General features: G+C 38.3%; 1 protein-coding gene across 13 annotated transcripts in view; it reads right to left on the reverse strand.

The window, feature by feature from the left end:
- The window catches only part of sorbs2b (sorbin and SH3 domain containing 2b), a 113,195-nt gene that overhangs the window by 80,587 nt on the left and 17,170 nt on the right, over positions 1-15,438 (reverse strand). For all 13 annotated transcript variants that reach the window (XM_071411417.1, XM_071411416.1, XM_071411419.1 and 10 more), the window contains exon 2: positions 11,360-11,415. In XM_071411417.1, the coding sequence (XP_071267518.1) occupies positions 11,360-11,369 (10 nt within the window). In that variant the 5' untranslated portion in view covers positions 11,370-11,415. The remainder of the gene's footprint in view (positions 1-11,359; positions 11,416-15,438) is intronic.

Here is a 15,438-nt window from a genome sequence, read left to right on the forward strand (position 1 = left end):
GTGTATATGAGGAGAAACTAGAGGTGTATATGAGGAGAAACTAGAGGTGCATATTAGAAGAAACTAGAGGTGTATATTAGAAGAAACTAGAGGTGTATATTAGAAGAAACTAGAGGTGTATATTAGAAGAAACTAGAGGTGTATATTACTAGAGGTGTATATGAGAAGAAACAAGAGGTGCATATTATAATAAACTAGAGGTGTATATTAGGAGAAACTAGAGGTGTATATTAGGAGAAACTAGAGGTGTATATTAGGAGAAACTAGAGGTGCATATGAGAAGAAACTAGAGGTGCATATGAGAAGAAACTAGAGGTGTATATGAGAAGAAACTAGAGGTGTATATTAGAAGAAACTAGAGGTGCATATTAGAAGAAACTAGAGGTGCATATTAGAAGAAACTAGAGGTGCATATTAGAAGAAACTAGAGGTGCATATTAGAAGAAATTAGAGGTGCATATTAGAAGAAACTAGAGGTGCATATTAGAAGAAACTAGAGGTGCATATTAGAAGAAACTAGAGGTGTATATGAGAAGAAACTAGAGGTGTATATGAGAAGAAACTAGAGGTGTATATGAGAAGAAACTAGAGGTGCATATTAGAAGAAACTAGAGGTGCATATTAGAAGAAACTAGATGTGTATATTAGAAGAAACTAGAGGTGTATATGAGAAGAAACTAGAGGTGTGTATTAGAAGAAACTAGAGGTGTATATTAGAAGAAACTAGAGGTGTATATTAGAAGAAACTAGAGGTGTATATTAGAAGAAACTAGAGGTGTATATTACTAGAGGTGTATATGAGAAGAAACTAGAGGTGTATATTAGGAGAAACTAGAGGTGTATATTAGGAGAAACTAGAGGTGTATATTAGGAGAAACTAGAGGTGCATATTAGAATAAACTAGAGGTGTATATTAGAAGAAACTAGGTGTATATTACTAGATGTGTATATGAGAAGAAACTAGAGGTGCATATTAGAAGAAACTAGAGGTGCATATGAGAAGAAACTAGAGGTGTATATTAGAATAAACTAGAGGTGCATATGAGAAGAAACTAGAGGTGCATATTAGAAGAAACTAGAGGTGCATATTAGAAGAAACTAGAGGTGTATATTAGAAGAAACTAGAGGTGTATATGAGAAGAAACTAGAGGTGTGTATTAGAAGAAACTAGAGGTGTATATTAGAAGAAACTAGAGGTGTATATTAGAAGAAACTAGAGGTGTATATTAGAAGAAACTAGAGGTGTATATTACTAGAGGTGTATATGAGAAGAAACTAGAGGTGTATATTAGGAGAAACTAGAGGTGTATATTAGGAGAAACTAGAGGTGTATATTAGGAGAAACTAGAGGTGCATATTAGAATAAACTAGAGGTGTATATTAGAAGAAACTAGGTGTATATTACTAGATGTGTATATGAGAAGAAACTAGAGGTGCATATTAGAAGAAACTAGAGGTGCATATTAGAAGAAACTAGAGGTGTATATTAGAATAAACTAGAGGTGCATATTAGAAGAAACTAGAGGTGCATATTAGAAGAAACTAGAGGTGCATATTAGAAGAAACTAGAGGTGTATATTAGAAGAAACTAGAGGTGTATATGAGGAGAAACTAGAGGTGTATATGAGGAGAAACTAGAGGTGTATATGAGAAGAAACTAGAGGTGTACATGAGAAGAAACTAGAGGTGTATACTAGAAAAGACTAGAGGTGTATATGAGAAGAAACTAGAGGTGCGTATTAGAAGAAACTAGAGGTGTGTATTAGAAGAAAATAGAGGTGTATATTAGAAGAAACTAGAGGTGTATATTAGAAGAAACTAGAGGTGTATATTAGAAGAAAGTAGAGGTGTATATTACTAGATGTGTATATGAGAAGAAACTAGAGGTGCATATTAGAAGAAACTAGAGGTGTATATGAGGAGAAACTAGAGGTGTATATGAGGAGAAACTAGAGGTGTGTATTAGAAGAAACTAGAGGTGTATATGAGAAGAAACTAGAGGTGTACATGAGAAGAAACTAGAGGTGTATACTAGAAAAGACTAGAGGTGTATATGAGAAGAAACTAGAGGTGCGTATTAGAAGAAACTAGAGGTGTGTATTAGAAGAAACTAGAGGTGTGTATTAGAAGAAACTAGAGGTGTATATTAGAAGAAACTAGAGGTGTATATTAGAAGAAACTAGAGGTGTATATTAGAAGAAAGTAGAGGTGTATATTACTAGATGTGTATATGAGAAGAAACTAGAGGTGTATATGAGAAGAAACTAGAGGTGAATATTACTAGATGTGTATATGAGAAGAAACTAGAGGTGAATATTAGAAGAAACTAGAGGTGTATATTAGAAGAAACTAGAGGTGTATATTAGAAGAAACTAGAGGTGTATATTAGAAGAAACTAGAGGTGTATATTACTAGATGTGTATATGAGAAGAAACTAGAGGTGCATATTAGAAGAAACTAGAGGTGTATATTAGAAGAATTTAGAGGTGTATATTACTAGATGTGTATATGAGAAGAAACTAGAGGTGCATATTAGAAGAAACTAGAGGTGTATATTAGAAGAAACTAGAGGTGTATATTAGAAGAAACTAGAGGTGCATATTAGAAGAAACTAGAGGTGTATATTAGAAGAAACTAGAGGTGTATATTACTAGAGGTGTATATGAGAAGAAACTAGAGGTGTATATTAGGAGAAACTAGAGGTGTATATTAGGAGAAACTAGAGGTGTATATTAGGAGAAACTAGAGGTGCATATTAGAATAAACTAGAGGTGCATATTAGAAGAAACTAGAGGTGTATATGAGAAGAAACTAGAGGTGTATATGAGAAGAAACTAGAGGTGCATATTAGAAGAAACTAGAGGTGCATATTAGAAGAAACTAGAGGTGCATATTAGAAGAAACTAGAGGTGCATATTAGAAGAAACTAGAGGTGCATATTAGAAGAAACTAGAGGTGCATATTAGAAGAAACTAGAGGTGTATATGAGAAGAAACTAGAGGTGTATATGAGAAGAAACTAGAGGTGCATATTAGAAGAAACTAGAGGTGCATATTAGAAGAAACTAGAGGTGCATATTAGAAGAAACTAGATGTGTGTATTAGAAGAAACTAGAGGTGTATATGAGAAGAAACTAGAGAGGAATATTAGAAGAAACTAGGGGTGTATATGAGAAGAAACTAGAGGTGTATATGATAAGAAACTAGAGGTGTACATGAGAAGAAACTAGAGGTGTATATTAGAAGAAACTAGGTGTATATTACTAGATGTGTATATGAGAAGAAACTAGAGGTGCATATTAGAAGAAACTAGAGGTGCATATTAGAAGAAACTAGAGGTGTATATTAGAAGAAACTAGATGTGTATATTAGAAGAAACTAGATGTGTATATTAGAAGAAACTAGAGGTGTATATGAGAAGAAACTAGAGGTGTGTATTAGAAGAAACTAGAGGTGTATATTAGAAGAAACTAGAGGTGTATATTAGAAGAAACTAGAGGTGTATATTACTAGAGGTGTATATGAGAAGAAACTAAAGGTGCATATTAGAAGAAACTAGAGGTGCATATTAGAAGAAACTAGAGGTGTATATTAGAAGAAACTAGAGGTGTATATTACTAGAGGTGTATATGAGAAGAAACTAGAGGTGTATATTAGGAGAAACTAGAGGTGTATATTAGGAGAAACTAGAGGTGTATATGAGGAGAAACTAGAGGTGTGTATTAGAAGAAACTAGAGGTGTATATGAGAAGAAACTAGAGGTGTACATGAGAAGAAACTAGAGGTGTATACTAGAAAAGACTAGAGGTGTATATGAGAAGAAACTAGAGGTGCGTATTAGAAGAAACTAGAGGTGTGTATTAGAAGAAACTAGAGGTGTGTATTAGAAGAAACTAGAGGTGTATATTAGAAGAAACTAGAGGTGTATATTAGAAGAAACTAGAGGTGTATATTAGAAGAAAGTAGAGGTGTATATTACTAGATGTGTATATGAGAAGAAACTAGAGGTGCATATTAGAAGAAACTAGAGGTGTATATTAGAAGAATTTAGAGGTGTATATTACTAGATGTGTATATGAGAAGAAACTAGAGGTGTATATGAGAAGAAACTAGAGGTGAATATTACTAGATGTGTATATGAGAAGAAACTAGAGGTGAATATTAGAAGAAACTAGAGGTGTATATTAGAAGAAACTAGAGGTGTATATTAGAAGAAACTAGAGGTGTATATTAGAAGAAACTAGAGGTGTATATTACTAGATGTGTATATGAGAAGAAACTAGAGGTGCATATTAGAAGAAACTAGAGGTGTATATTAGAAGAATTTAGAGGTGTATATTACTAGATGTGTATATGAGAAGAAACTAGAGGTGCATATTAGAAGAAACTAGAGGTGTATATTAGAAGAAACTAGAGGTGTATATTAGAAGAAACTAGAGGTGCATATTAGAAGAAACTAGAGGTGTATATTAGAAGAAACTAGAGGTGTATATTAGAAGAAACTAGAGGTGTATATTAGAAGAAACTAGAGGTGTATATTACTAGAGGTGTATATGAGAAGAAACTAGAGGTGTATATTAGGAGAAACTAGAGGTGTATATTAGGAGAAACTAGAGGTGTATATTAGGAGAAACTAGAGGTGTATATTAGGAGAAACTAGAGGTGCATATTAGAATAAACTAGAGGTGTATATGAGAAGAAACTAGAGGTGTATATGAGAAGAAACTAGAGGTGCATATTAGAAGAAACTAGAGGTGCATATTAGAAGAAACTAGAGGTGCATATTAGAAGAAACTAGAGGTGCATATTAGAAGAAACTAGAGGTGCATATTAGAAGATACTAGAGGTGCATATTAGAAGAAACTAGAGGTGCATATTAGAAGAAACTAGAGGTGTATATGAGAAGAAACTAGAGGTGTATATGAGAAGAAACTAGAGGTGCATATTAGAAGAAACTAGAGGTGCATATTAGAAGAAACTAGAGGTGTATATGAGAAGAAACTAGAGGTGCATATTAGAAGAAACTAGAGGTGCATATTAGAAGAAACTAGAGGTGCATATTAGAAGAAACTAGAGGTGCATATTAGAAGAAACTAGAGGTGCATATTAGAAGATACTAGAGGTGCATATTAGAAGAAACTAGAGGTGCATATTAGAAGAAACTAGAGGTGTATATGAGAAGAAACTAGAGGTGTATATGAGAAGAAACTAGAGGTGCATATTAGAAGAAACTAGAGGTGCATATTAGAAGAAACTAGAGGTGCATATTAGAAGAAACTAGATGTGTGTATTAGAAGAAACTAGAGGTGTATATGAGAAGAAACTAGAGAGGAATATTAGAAGAAACTAGGGGTGTATATGAGAAGAAACTAGAGGTGTATATGATAAGAAACTAGAGGTGTATATTAGAAGAAACTAGGTGTATATTACTAGATGTGTATATGAGAAGAAACTAGAGGTGCATATTAGAAGAAACTAGAGGTGCATATTAGAAGAAACTAGAGGTGTATATTAGAAGAAACTAGATGTGTATATTAGAAGAAACTAGAGGTGTATATGAGAAGAAACTAGAGGTGTGTATTAGAAGAAACTAGAGGTGTATATTAGAAGAAACTAGAGGTGTATATTAGAAGAAACTAGAGGTGTATATTACTAGAGGTGTATATGAGAAGAAACTAAAGGTGCATATTAGAAGAAACTAGAGGTGCATATTAGAAGAAACTAGAGGTGTATATTAGAAGAAACTAGAGGTGTATATTACTAGAGGTGTATATGAGAAGAAACTAGAGGTGTATATTAGGAGAAACTAGAGGTGTATATTAGGAGAAACTAGAGGTGTATATTAGGAGAAACTAGAGGTGCATATTAGAATAAACTAGAGGTGTATATGAGAAGAAACTACAGGTGTATATGAGAAGAAACTAAAGGTGTATATTAGAAGAAACTAGAGGTGCATATTAGAAGAAACTAGAGGTGCATATTAGAAGAAACTAGAGGTGCATATTAGAAGATACTAGAGGTGCATATTAGAAGAAACTAGAGGTGTATATGAGAAGAAACTAGAGGTGTATATGAGAAGAAACTAGAGGTGTATATGAGAAGAAACTAGAGGTGCATATTAGAAGAAACTAGAGGTGCATATTAGAAGAAACTAGAGGTGCATATTAGAAGAAACTAGATGTGTGTATTAGAAGAAACTAGAGGTGTATATGAGAAGAAACTAGAGAGGAATATTAGAAGAAACTAGGGGTGTATATGAGAAGAAACTAGAGGTGTATATGATAAGAAACTAGAGGTGTATATGAGGAGAAACTAGAGGTGTATATGAGAAGAAACTAGAGGTGTACATGAGAAGAAACTAGAGGTGTATATTAGAAGAAACTAGGTGTATATTACTAGATGTGTATATGAGAAGAAACTAGAGGTGCATATTAGAAGAAACTAGAGGTGCATATTAGAAGAAAATAGAGGTGTATATTAGAAGAAACTAGAGGTGCATATTAGAAGAAACTAGAGGTGCATATTAGAAGAAACTAGAGGTGCATATTAGAAGAAACTAGAGGTGTATATGAGGAGAAACTAGAGGTGTATATGAGGAGAAACTAGAGGTGTATATGAGAAGAAACTAGAGGTGTACATGAGAAGAAACTAGAGGTGTATACTAGAAAAGACTAGAGGTGTATATGAGAAGAAACTAGAGGTGCGTATTAGAAGAAACTAGAGGTGCGTATTAGAAGAAACTAGAGGTGTGTATTAGAAGAAACTAGAGGTGTATATTAGAAGAAACTAGAGGTGTATATTAGAAGAAACTAGAGGTGTATATTAGAAGAAAGTAGAGGTGTATATTACTAGATGTGTATATGAGAAGAAACTAGAGGTGCATATTAGAAGAAACTAGAGGTGTATATGAGAAGAAACTAGAGGTGAATATTAGAAGAAACTAGAGGTGTATATGAGAAGAAACTAGAGGTGTATATGAGAAGAAACTAGAGGTGTACATGAGAAGAAACTAGAGGTGTATATTAGAAGAAACTAGAGGTGTATATTACTAGATGTGTATATGAGAAGAAACTAGAGGTGCATATTAGAAGAAACTAGAGGTGTATATTAGAAGAAACTAGAGGTGTATATTAGAAGAAACTAGAGGTGTATATTACTAGATGTGTATATGAGAAGAAACTAGAGGTGCATATTAGAAGAAACTAGAGGTGTATATTAGAAGAAACTAGAGGTGTATATTAGAAGAAACTAGAGGTGCATATTAGAAGAAACTAGAGGTGTATATTAGAAGAAACTAGAGGTGTATATTAGAAGAAACTAGAGGTGTATATTAGAAGAAACTAGAGGTGTATATTACTAGAGGTGTATATGAGAAGAAACTAGAGGTGCATATTATAATAAACTAGAGGTGTATATTAGGAGAAACTAGAGGTGTATATTAGGAGAAACTAGAGGTGTATATTAGGAGAAACTAGAGGTGCATATTAGAATAAACTAGAGGTGCATATGAGAAGAAACTAGAGGTGTACAGTGATCCCTCGCCACTTCGCGGTTCACTTATCGCGGATTCGCTATTTCGCGGATTTTCATAATGCATTTTTTTTTTTTTTTTGGTGCATTGTGCTCTGCATTCTGATTCGCTAAAAACTCACTCCCGCTTCTTGTATCAAAACATGCTACGAATTGTGCTATCATTTTGTCGTCTCGTGCAGTTATGTGTACGTACATAAAACAGCTTGGCAAATTTACATTAAGTTGGCCAGGAAGGAAGGAAGGACTAACGCTTGGTCGCTTAGCAACCATGGTGCGAATGGCCACTGAACTTAAGCGAGTAGCTGAGGAATGGGACCCTTTGATGAGCCGTTCATTACAGTTCTCCAACGTAATCGATGGTGGCATGTCGGTGTACAAGGATCTTTTTGCAAAGAAGAAAAAAGAGCGACAACAGCTGCCTATCACTATGTTCTTCTCCCGAACAAACACACCTGCACCGCGGGCTTCAGAAGAAGAGAACACTGCAGAGCGCAGTCAGGATGCAGCGGCCCAGTCTGAAGAGCAGTGAAACGGCCTACACGTGAGTCACTGTATTTGTATACATGTAATAGTTGCTAATTGTAAAAAAAAAAAAAAGTTTTCTATTTCGCGGATTTCACTTATCGCGGGTCATTTTCGGAACGTAACCCCCGCGATAAACGAGGGATTACTGTATATGAGAAGAAACTAGAGGTGTATATTAGAAGAAACTAGAGGTGCATATTAGAAGAAACTAGAGGTGCATATTAGAAGAAACTAGAGGTGCATATTAGAAGAAACTAGAGGTGTATATGAGAAGAAACTAGAGGTGTATATGAGAAGAAACTAGAGGTGTATATGAGAAGAAACTAGAGGTGCATATTAGAAGAAACTAGAGGTGCATATTAGAAGAAACTAGATGTGTATATTAGAAGAAACTAGAGGTGTATATGAGAAGAAACTAGAGGTGTGTATTAGAAGAAACTAGAGGTGTATATTAGAAGAAACTAGAGGTGTATATTAGAAGAAACTAGAGGTGTATATTACTAGAGGTGTATATGAGAAGAAACTAAAGGTGCATATTAGAAGAAACTAGAGGTGCATATTAGAAGAAACTAGAGGTGTATATTAGAAGAAACTAGAGGTGTATATTACTAGATGTGTATATGAGAAGAAACTAGAGGTGCATATTAGAAGAAACTAGAGGTGCATATTAGAAGAAACTAGAGGTGTATATTAGAAGAAACTAGAGGTGTATATGAGAAGAAACTAGAGGTGTGTATTAGAAGAAACTAGAGGTGTATATTAGAAGAAACTAGAGGTGTATATTAGAAGAAACTAGAGGTGCATATTAGAAGAAACTAGAGGTGTATTTTAGAAGAAACTAGAGGTGTATATTAGAAGAAACTAGAGGTGTATATTAGAAGAAACTAGAGGTGTATATTAGAAGAAACTAGAGGTGTATATTAGAAGAAACTAGAGGTGCATATTAGAAGAAACTAGAGGTGTATATTTGAGTTGAGTGGGGTGAATAGAGTACCTGCTGCCCCATATAGGTTTGGTGAGCTCTGAACTCTCTTCATGGGAGTTAGAGTGAGAGACAGGGAAGTACTATGGGAGAGTGAGAGACAGGGAAGTGCTATGGGAGAGTGAGAGACAGAGAAGTGCTATGGGAGAGTGAGAGACAGGGAAGTGCTATGGGAGAGTGAGAGACAGGGAAGTGCTATGGGAGAGTGAGAGACAGGGAAGTGCTATGGGAGAGTGAGAGACAGGGAAGTGCTATGGGAGAGTGAGAGACAGGGAAGTGCTATGGGAGAGTGAGAGACAGGGAAGTGCTATGGGAGAGTGAGAGACAGGGAAGTGCTATGGGAGAGTGAGAGACAGGGAAGTGCTATGGGAGAGAGAGACAGGGAAGTGCTATGGGAGAGTGAGAGACAGGGACGTGCTATGGGAGTTAGAGTGAGAGACAGGGACGTGCTATGGGAGTTAGAGTGAGAGACAGGGAAGTGCTATGGGAGTTAGAGTGAGAGACAGGGATGTGCTATGGGAGAGTGAGAGACAGGGAAGTGCTATGGGAGAGTGAGAGACAGGGAAGTGCTATGGGAGAGTGAGAGACAGGGAAGTGCTATGGGAGAGTGAGAGACAGGGAAGTGCTATGGGAGTGTCCTCCATTATCTGAGAAGCATAGCGGTACACGTACAGTACCAGTCAAAAGTTTGGACACACCCACTCATTCAAGGGTTTTTCTTATTTTTTTAAAAACTATTTTCTACAGTGTAGAATAATAGTGAAGACATCAAAACCATGAAATAACACATATCGAATCACGTAGTAAACCAAAAAGTGTTGAATCAAAATATATTTTATAATTGAGATTCTTCAAAGTAGCCGCCCTTGAATGAGTAGGTGTGTCAAATTTTGACTGGTACTGTACATACATAGACACAGACACAAGCCCGTCTCCCCAACAAAGACAGACACAAGCACTACCAACAAAGACAGACACAAGCCCTCCCCCCAACAAAGACATAGACACAGGCCCCCCACCCAACAAAGACAGACACAAGCCACCCACCCTCCCCCACCAACAAAGCACATTAATTAAAATACATCCTCATGGCAAAATTATGTTAATGTGAAAAAAGATTCAAGCGTATAAAGAAGATTAACCCAAATCATGCCTGATCCCAATAACATTGAATAAAGCATTCTGTCACATAATGCAAGTCATGGGAGAGTGAGAGAGTGCATGCAAGGCAGGATCATCTGATGAAAAATGTAATTCGAATTTTGGTACTGAATATACGGACATAAAATATGTACAGCACATTGAAATAGGATCCATTTCTATAGTAGATTTGATGGGCTGATAATAGGAAACATATCCTGCATCATTTGGAGCAGCTCTCGCAGAAAACACATCAGAAAACACAACAGAAAGCACAACAGAAAGCACATCAGAAAACACATCAGAAAGCACATCAGAAAGCACAACAGAAAACACAACAGAAAACACATCAGAAAGCACATCAGAAAGCACATCAGAAAACACAACAGAAAACACATCAGAAAGCACATCAGAAAGGACATCAGAAAACACAACAGAAAACACAACAGAAAACACATCAGAAAACACAACAGAAAGCACATCAGAAAGCACAACAGAAAACGTAGCATTGTGGTGCATAGTTCAGGCCTATCTCTCACAGTGGGAGTGACTGCATGCACAATGCATAGATCTGAGGATTGTTCCATAACAAGCTATGTAGGCCTAATACATCATCATTTTAATGGGAAAGCTTTGAAAAGTGATATGCCCGCTTTAATAAGAGGAATGCGAGGAAATCCCAAATAATCAAATCACATGCAACTGAGAAAATAGCTTTTATCCCAAATGCCAACATGGATAATGCCTTGCAATAAGAAGAGGCAGAATTATGATTTCCTCATGACTCATACTAAAAGCATCCTGGATAGGGCCTGTCGCTTACAGGAAGTGCTGTCAGGCTTTGACGTAGACATGGGTAAACAATCAGTTACTTTAAATAGAGGGTTGTATCCATTGCATATCTGGGGTGTGGAATGCCCAGTTCTTTTGTAAGCCACTGAGCTTCCTTTAATATCTGGGAGAAAAGTCAAGCCCACAAATGAGACTAACAAACAGGCCTGGTTTACCAGAGAGCCATCAGATGAATGCCCAGTCACTTGCAGCTCTGTTGGACAAAGGCCCAGAGAGGACCGGTTTGTGTGGCTGTTTTGAATAAAGAAAAGGCTGAACGATTGAATGATATTCAAAGAGACCTGAAGAAGAAGAAGAGCAATAAAACTGTCCACTGGCAGATACACACCTGTATTCATGTTGAAGGTCTCTCGTCGCAGCACCACTTCAGACAATCACACTATCCTGTAAAACAGAAAGACAACTCTTTTGTTTCACCCTTAACAGATTAAAGGCACACTGTGGTATCTGAGGCTGACTGTTCAACAGATCCTATTCTATACAGTAGGAAATCTGGTATTTACAAAACAAATAGTCTCAATATACACTATACATTTGACATTGTAATACTACTGCAGTGCTGACATAGGCAAACACAGCGCAATGTAGGATGTCCCCAAAGTAGTGTATTTGTCACTGGAGCAGCCAGCTTGGCAGGAAGATCTACCTGAACATCAGCATGAATCACAAATGGCACCCTATTCCCCATTTAGTGCACTCCTTTTGACCAGGGTGCCATTTAGGATTCCGAGGCAGGTAGACTGTGAAAGGCGATAAATGAACCGAGTTCTACCACAGAAAAACGCAGTCAGGCAGCGCTGTATCCAAATCCACCTCCAGCCAGGCCTCAGAAACCTGGCCTATTGGTCTGCCTGCTTTTATCCATCACTACTCTCCGTGCGTCAATGCTTAATAAGGCATGTGATAATGCAAGGCTGTAATGTACCGCTGCACAAGGATTCATGTGAAGGAAGAGATCTCTGCTGCTCTACAACCTTGAGGAAGGATAGGCCTACATACAGAATATTTACCAAATACCTGACAGTATAGACTCTGCTACCTGCTTCCTCTTATGGCGTACGGCTCTTCTAGTCTCCTGGTGACACCGCTTACCTAGGTCATTTAAATACTGTACATGTATCATGTATCATGGCAGACAGTCTGCCTTCTGTTGGACACATGCCTGACATACACATGTTTCTGCTGACACACACTGGAAGGGACAGCTGTGGACAGAAACAGAAGCAGCTGCTCCATCTTTGTTTTAAAACTGTGAATGATATATCCATCTCAATGGTGATTACCTGTGTGTACTATTGACTGATTATTCCTCATGATTAGCGCAAAGCGATTTTTGTGATCATTTTGTTTGTAAATGCAGACAGTTATAGACGATGCATGATGGAATGATGAGGAATGATGCATCACATGTAGTTCTCCTATCAATTTTCATGGGGATGCAGCGGCAGACGCCTGCAGTACCAGTGGAAGCTTATTGATCAATTCAGAACACTCCTATTGACAAGCAGCTAAATATACCAACAGTACCAATCAATGCTAGAAATGCCTTACAACAAGACAAACATGCAACGTGATCAGCTGAACATCTAAAGTCATGTTCCCAGTCGTAGATCTAAACCAGAGAAGGGTGGAGTTACTTAATATGGCGTCCTAATAAATAAGGGGGCTCCTAAAGTCAGACCCCAAATAAATCTTCACACATCTCCTCTCTCAAAGCCAGTCATCAGAGGGTTCTGTTTCTCAAAGACACAAATGTAGCAGGGATTAAACAGGGGTTGTAAAGGCCTGCCAGCGATAAATGAAGCACAGATGATGATATTATATTTCAAGGGAGCAGACTCATGGCGACACAGCTGCTGGAGGGAGAGGCAAAAGGGGTGGGAGGGTCCCAGGGCTGGACCCACACACCAACCAGCCAGCCTGATCAGGGCTGGACCCACACACCAACACCAACCAGCCACCCTGATCAGGGCTGGACCCACACACCAACACCAACCAGCCAGCCTGATCAGGGCTGGACCCACACACCAACCAGCCAGCCTGATCAGGGCTGGACCCACATATCAACACCAACCAGCCAGCCTGATCAGGGCTGGACCCACATATCAACACCAACCAGCCAGCCTGATCAGGGCTGGACCCACATATCAACACCAACCAGCCAGCCTGATCAGGGCTGGACCCACATATCAACACCAACCAGCCAGCCTGATCAGGGCTGGACCCACACACCAACCAGCCAGCCTGATCAGGGCTGGACCCACATACCAACACCAACTAGGCAGCCTGAGAAACCCAGCCAGCCAGCCAGCAAGTCAGACAGCCAGCACCCTACGGGCATGGAATATCACAGGACACCCTGTGGATGGTATGCTATAGCCTGGAGGTGAGGCAGTAGATGGTATGGTATAGCCTGGAGGTGAGGCAGTAGATGGTATGGTATAGCCTGGATTTGAGACAGTAGGGGGAATTGACAGTGGGAGTGTCTCTGATCTTGTCTGCAAGAGTTATAGCAAGTTTCCTCATACTATCCATTTAATTATCCTACTCCAGGAGGCAACCTTAGGAAGCAGAGCCAGGACCCAGATGGCTGAGTAGAGGCAAATGTCATTACTTACGTTAATGAGGACTGACTGGGGACACAGCTCGTAAACACACAGGAACATCCTGACCTGGCTGACTCAGTGCAGAGTATCACGGATGAGACACACTGTAGATTAGATTAATCAGATACTTTTGTGCAGACAGAGAGTTGCCTTTGATATTCAATTAGTACAGCGCCTCTAAGAATCAAATCATGAGTTCTTACATCTCCCAGACAGTAGTAGAGAAGCACTGAACTGTATCACAATACAGCATAATAAGATATTTAAATGCAAGCCCTTCCACCTCTTACTTCTCAACTAGTACAACTTGCATAGAAAATATCTGTAAGGTTCATCTTTTAAATGTGGACTGGATTCCCACCCAACATTTTTTCAAATCAGTTAAGTCTAAGAAGGTGATGAATGATGATCATTTTAGCCCCTAGCCTATAACATAATGTGTGTTTTACATTTGTGGCGATGGTGGTGGCGGCGGCCATCTTGGTGACTCGACTGTTCCTTGTTTGATGCCCATTTATAGTCCTCTTTTGGGCAACTCATGGTGGGCTTGGCCAGCCACAGAGACAGGAATCGTCTCACACTTGATGTTAAGTCACACTCTTGCCTGGCAAACCCATGAAACCTATGCCTGGCACCTCAATGACCAGGAGCTATGGAGACGAGACAGGGACCCAATGTTCCAACCACAGAACTAGTATGATTAGAATGACTAGAATTAGAATGACTAGATTGGTTCTATTTCTATGGTTCCAACATGGTATTCAGTCAACATACTACTATCTCCACAGGCATGACAATGAGGAGTTCCAGGAGGGGATTTTTCTGCGCTTTCCAGCAAAATGCTTAAAATGTATATAATATGTCTGTAGGAAGTTGGTTACCAGCCCCGAACAAATAACATGTCCTCAATGCAGAGTGGCCCTTCAGGACAATAAACCATGTATTTAACCATTGGCCCTAATAGAGATGAGAATTTCAGACATCCATAAAATGGTACATAGATTGATAGCTACTTACTAGAGTATATGGCTGTTTTAGTAATATCCCCATCCTAATCAGTGGCGGTCAGTGATTTTTCAGATGAGGGAGGAAGATAACAATCTTTGTGTGCATGGCCTTATTTCTATTACAGCATATTGGATGGCTGTCATTGATATTGCATTCACCCAGTTTAAAAACCGATAGGTTCAGGCTACTACATGATACTAAAATGTTCCCTATACCCATCATGAGGTTGCTACAACCTAGCCTATGAATTCAGCGTAGGTGAAAGACAGTGAGACATTCAATACTGCCTTGAACACTCTTGCCTGCATCAAGCTGACCTATGTGTAATGATTAGTCCAACAGTTGCAAACGAGAGTTTCTATTGGACAAATTCAGGTATGCTAATTCCATTTTGTTCCATTTGCTTCCGTTTAAGAAACGTTTTTCAACAGAATCGGTGGTATGAATACACCCCTGATCACACGCAAACAGTTAACTGTCATAGCCACATACAAACAGCTCGTTGAATTCCTTCTCGCATCCACGCGTTCTCCTCCTCTCACCCCTTCCCTTCGCCTGTGGACTATCTGTGACCAGGCAAAAAAAAACTTTCCAAGCGAAAACTTCATATCATAACTGCTAGCTCACCATATTATCTAAAGTAACATCATAGTCAACATACACTATATATACAAAGGTATGTAGACACCCCTTCAAATTACTGGATCTGGCTATTTCAGCCACACTTGTTGTTCACAGGTGTATAAAATTGAGCACACGGCCATGCAATCTCCATAGCGACACATTGGCAGTA

This window comes from Salvelinus alpinus, chromosome 7 (assembly GCF_045679555.1).
Source record: "Salvelinus alpinus chromosome 7, SLU_Salpinus.1, whole genome shotgun sequence".
NCBI classification, from domain to species: Eukaryota; Metazoa; Chordata; class Actinopteri; order Salmoniformes; family Salmonidae; genus Salvelinus; species Salvelinus alpinus.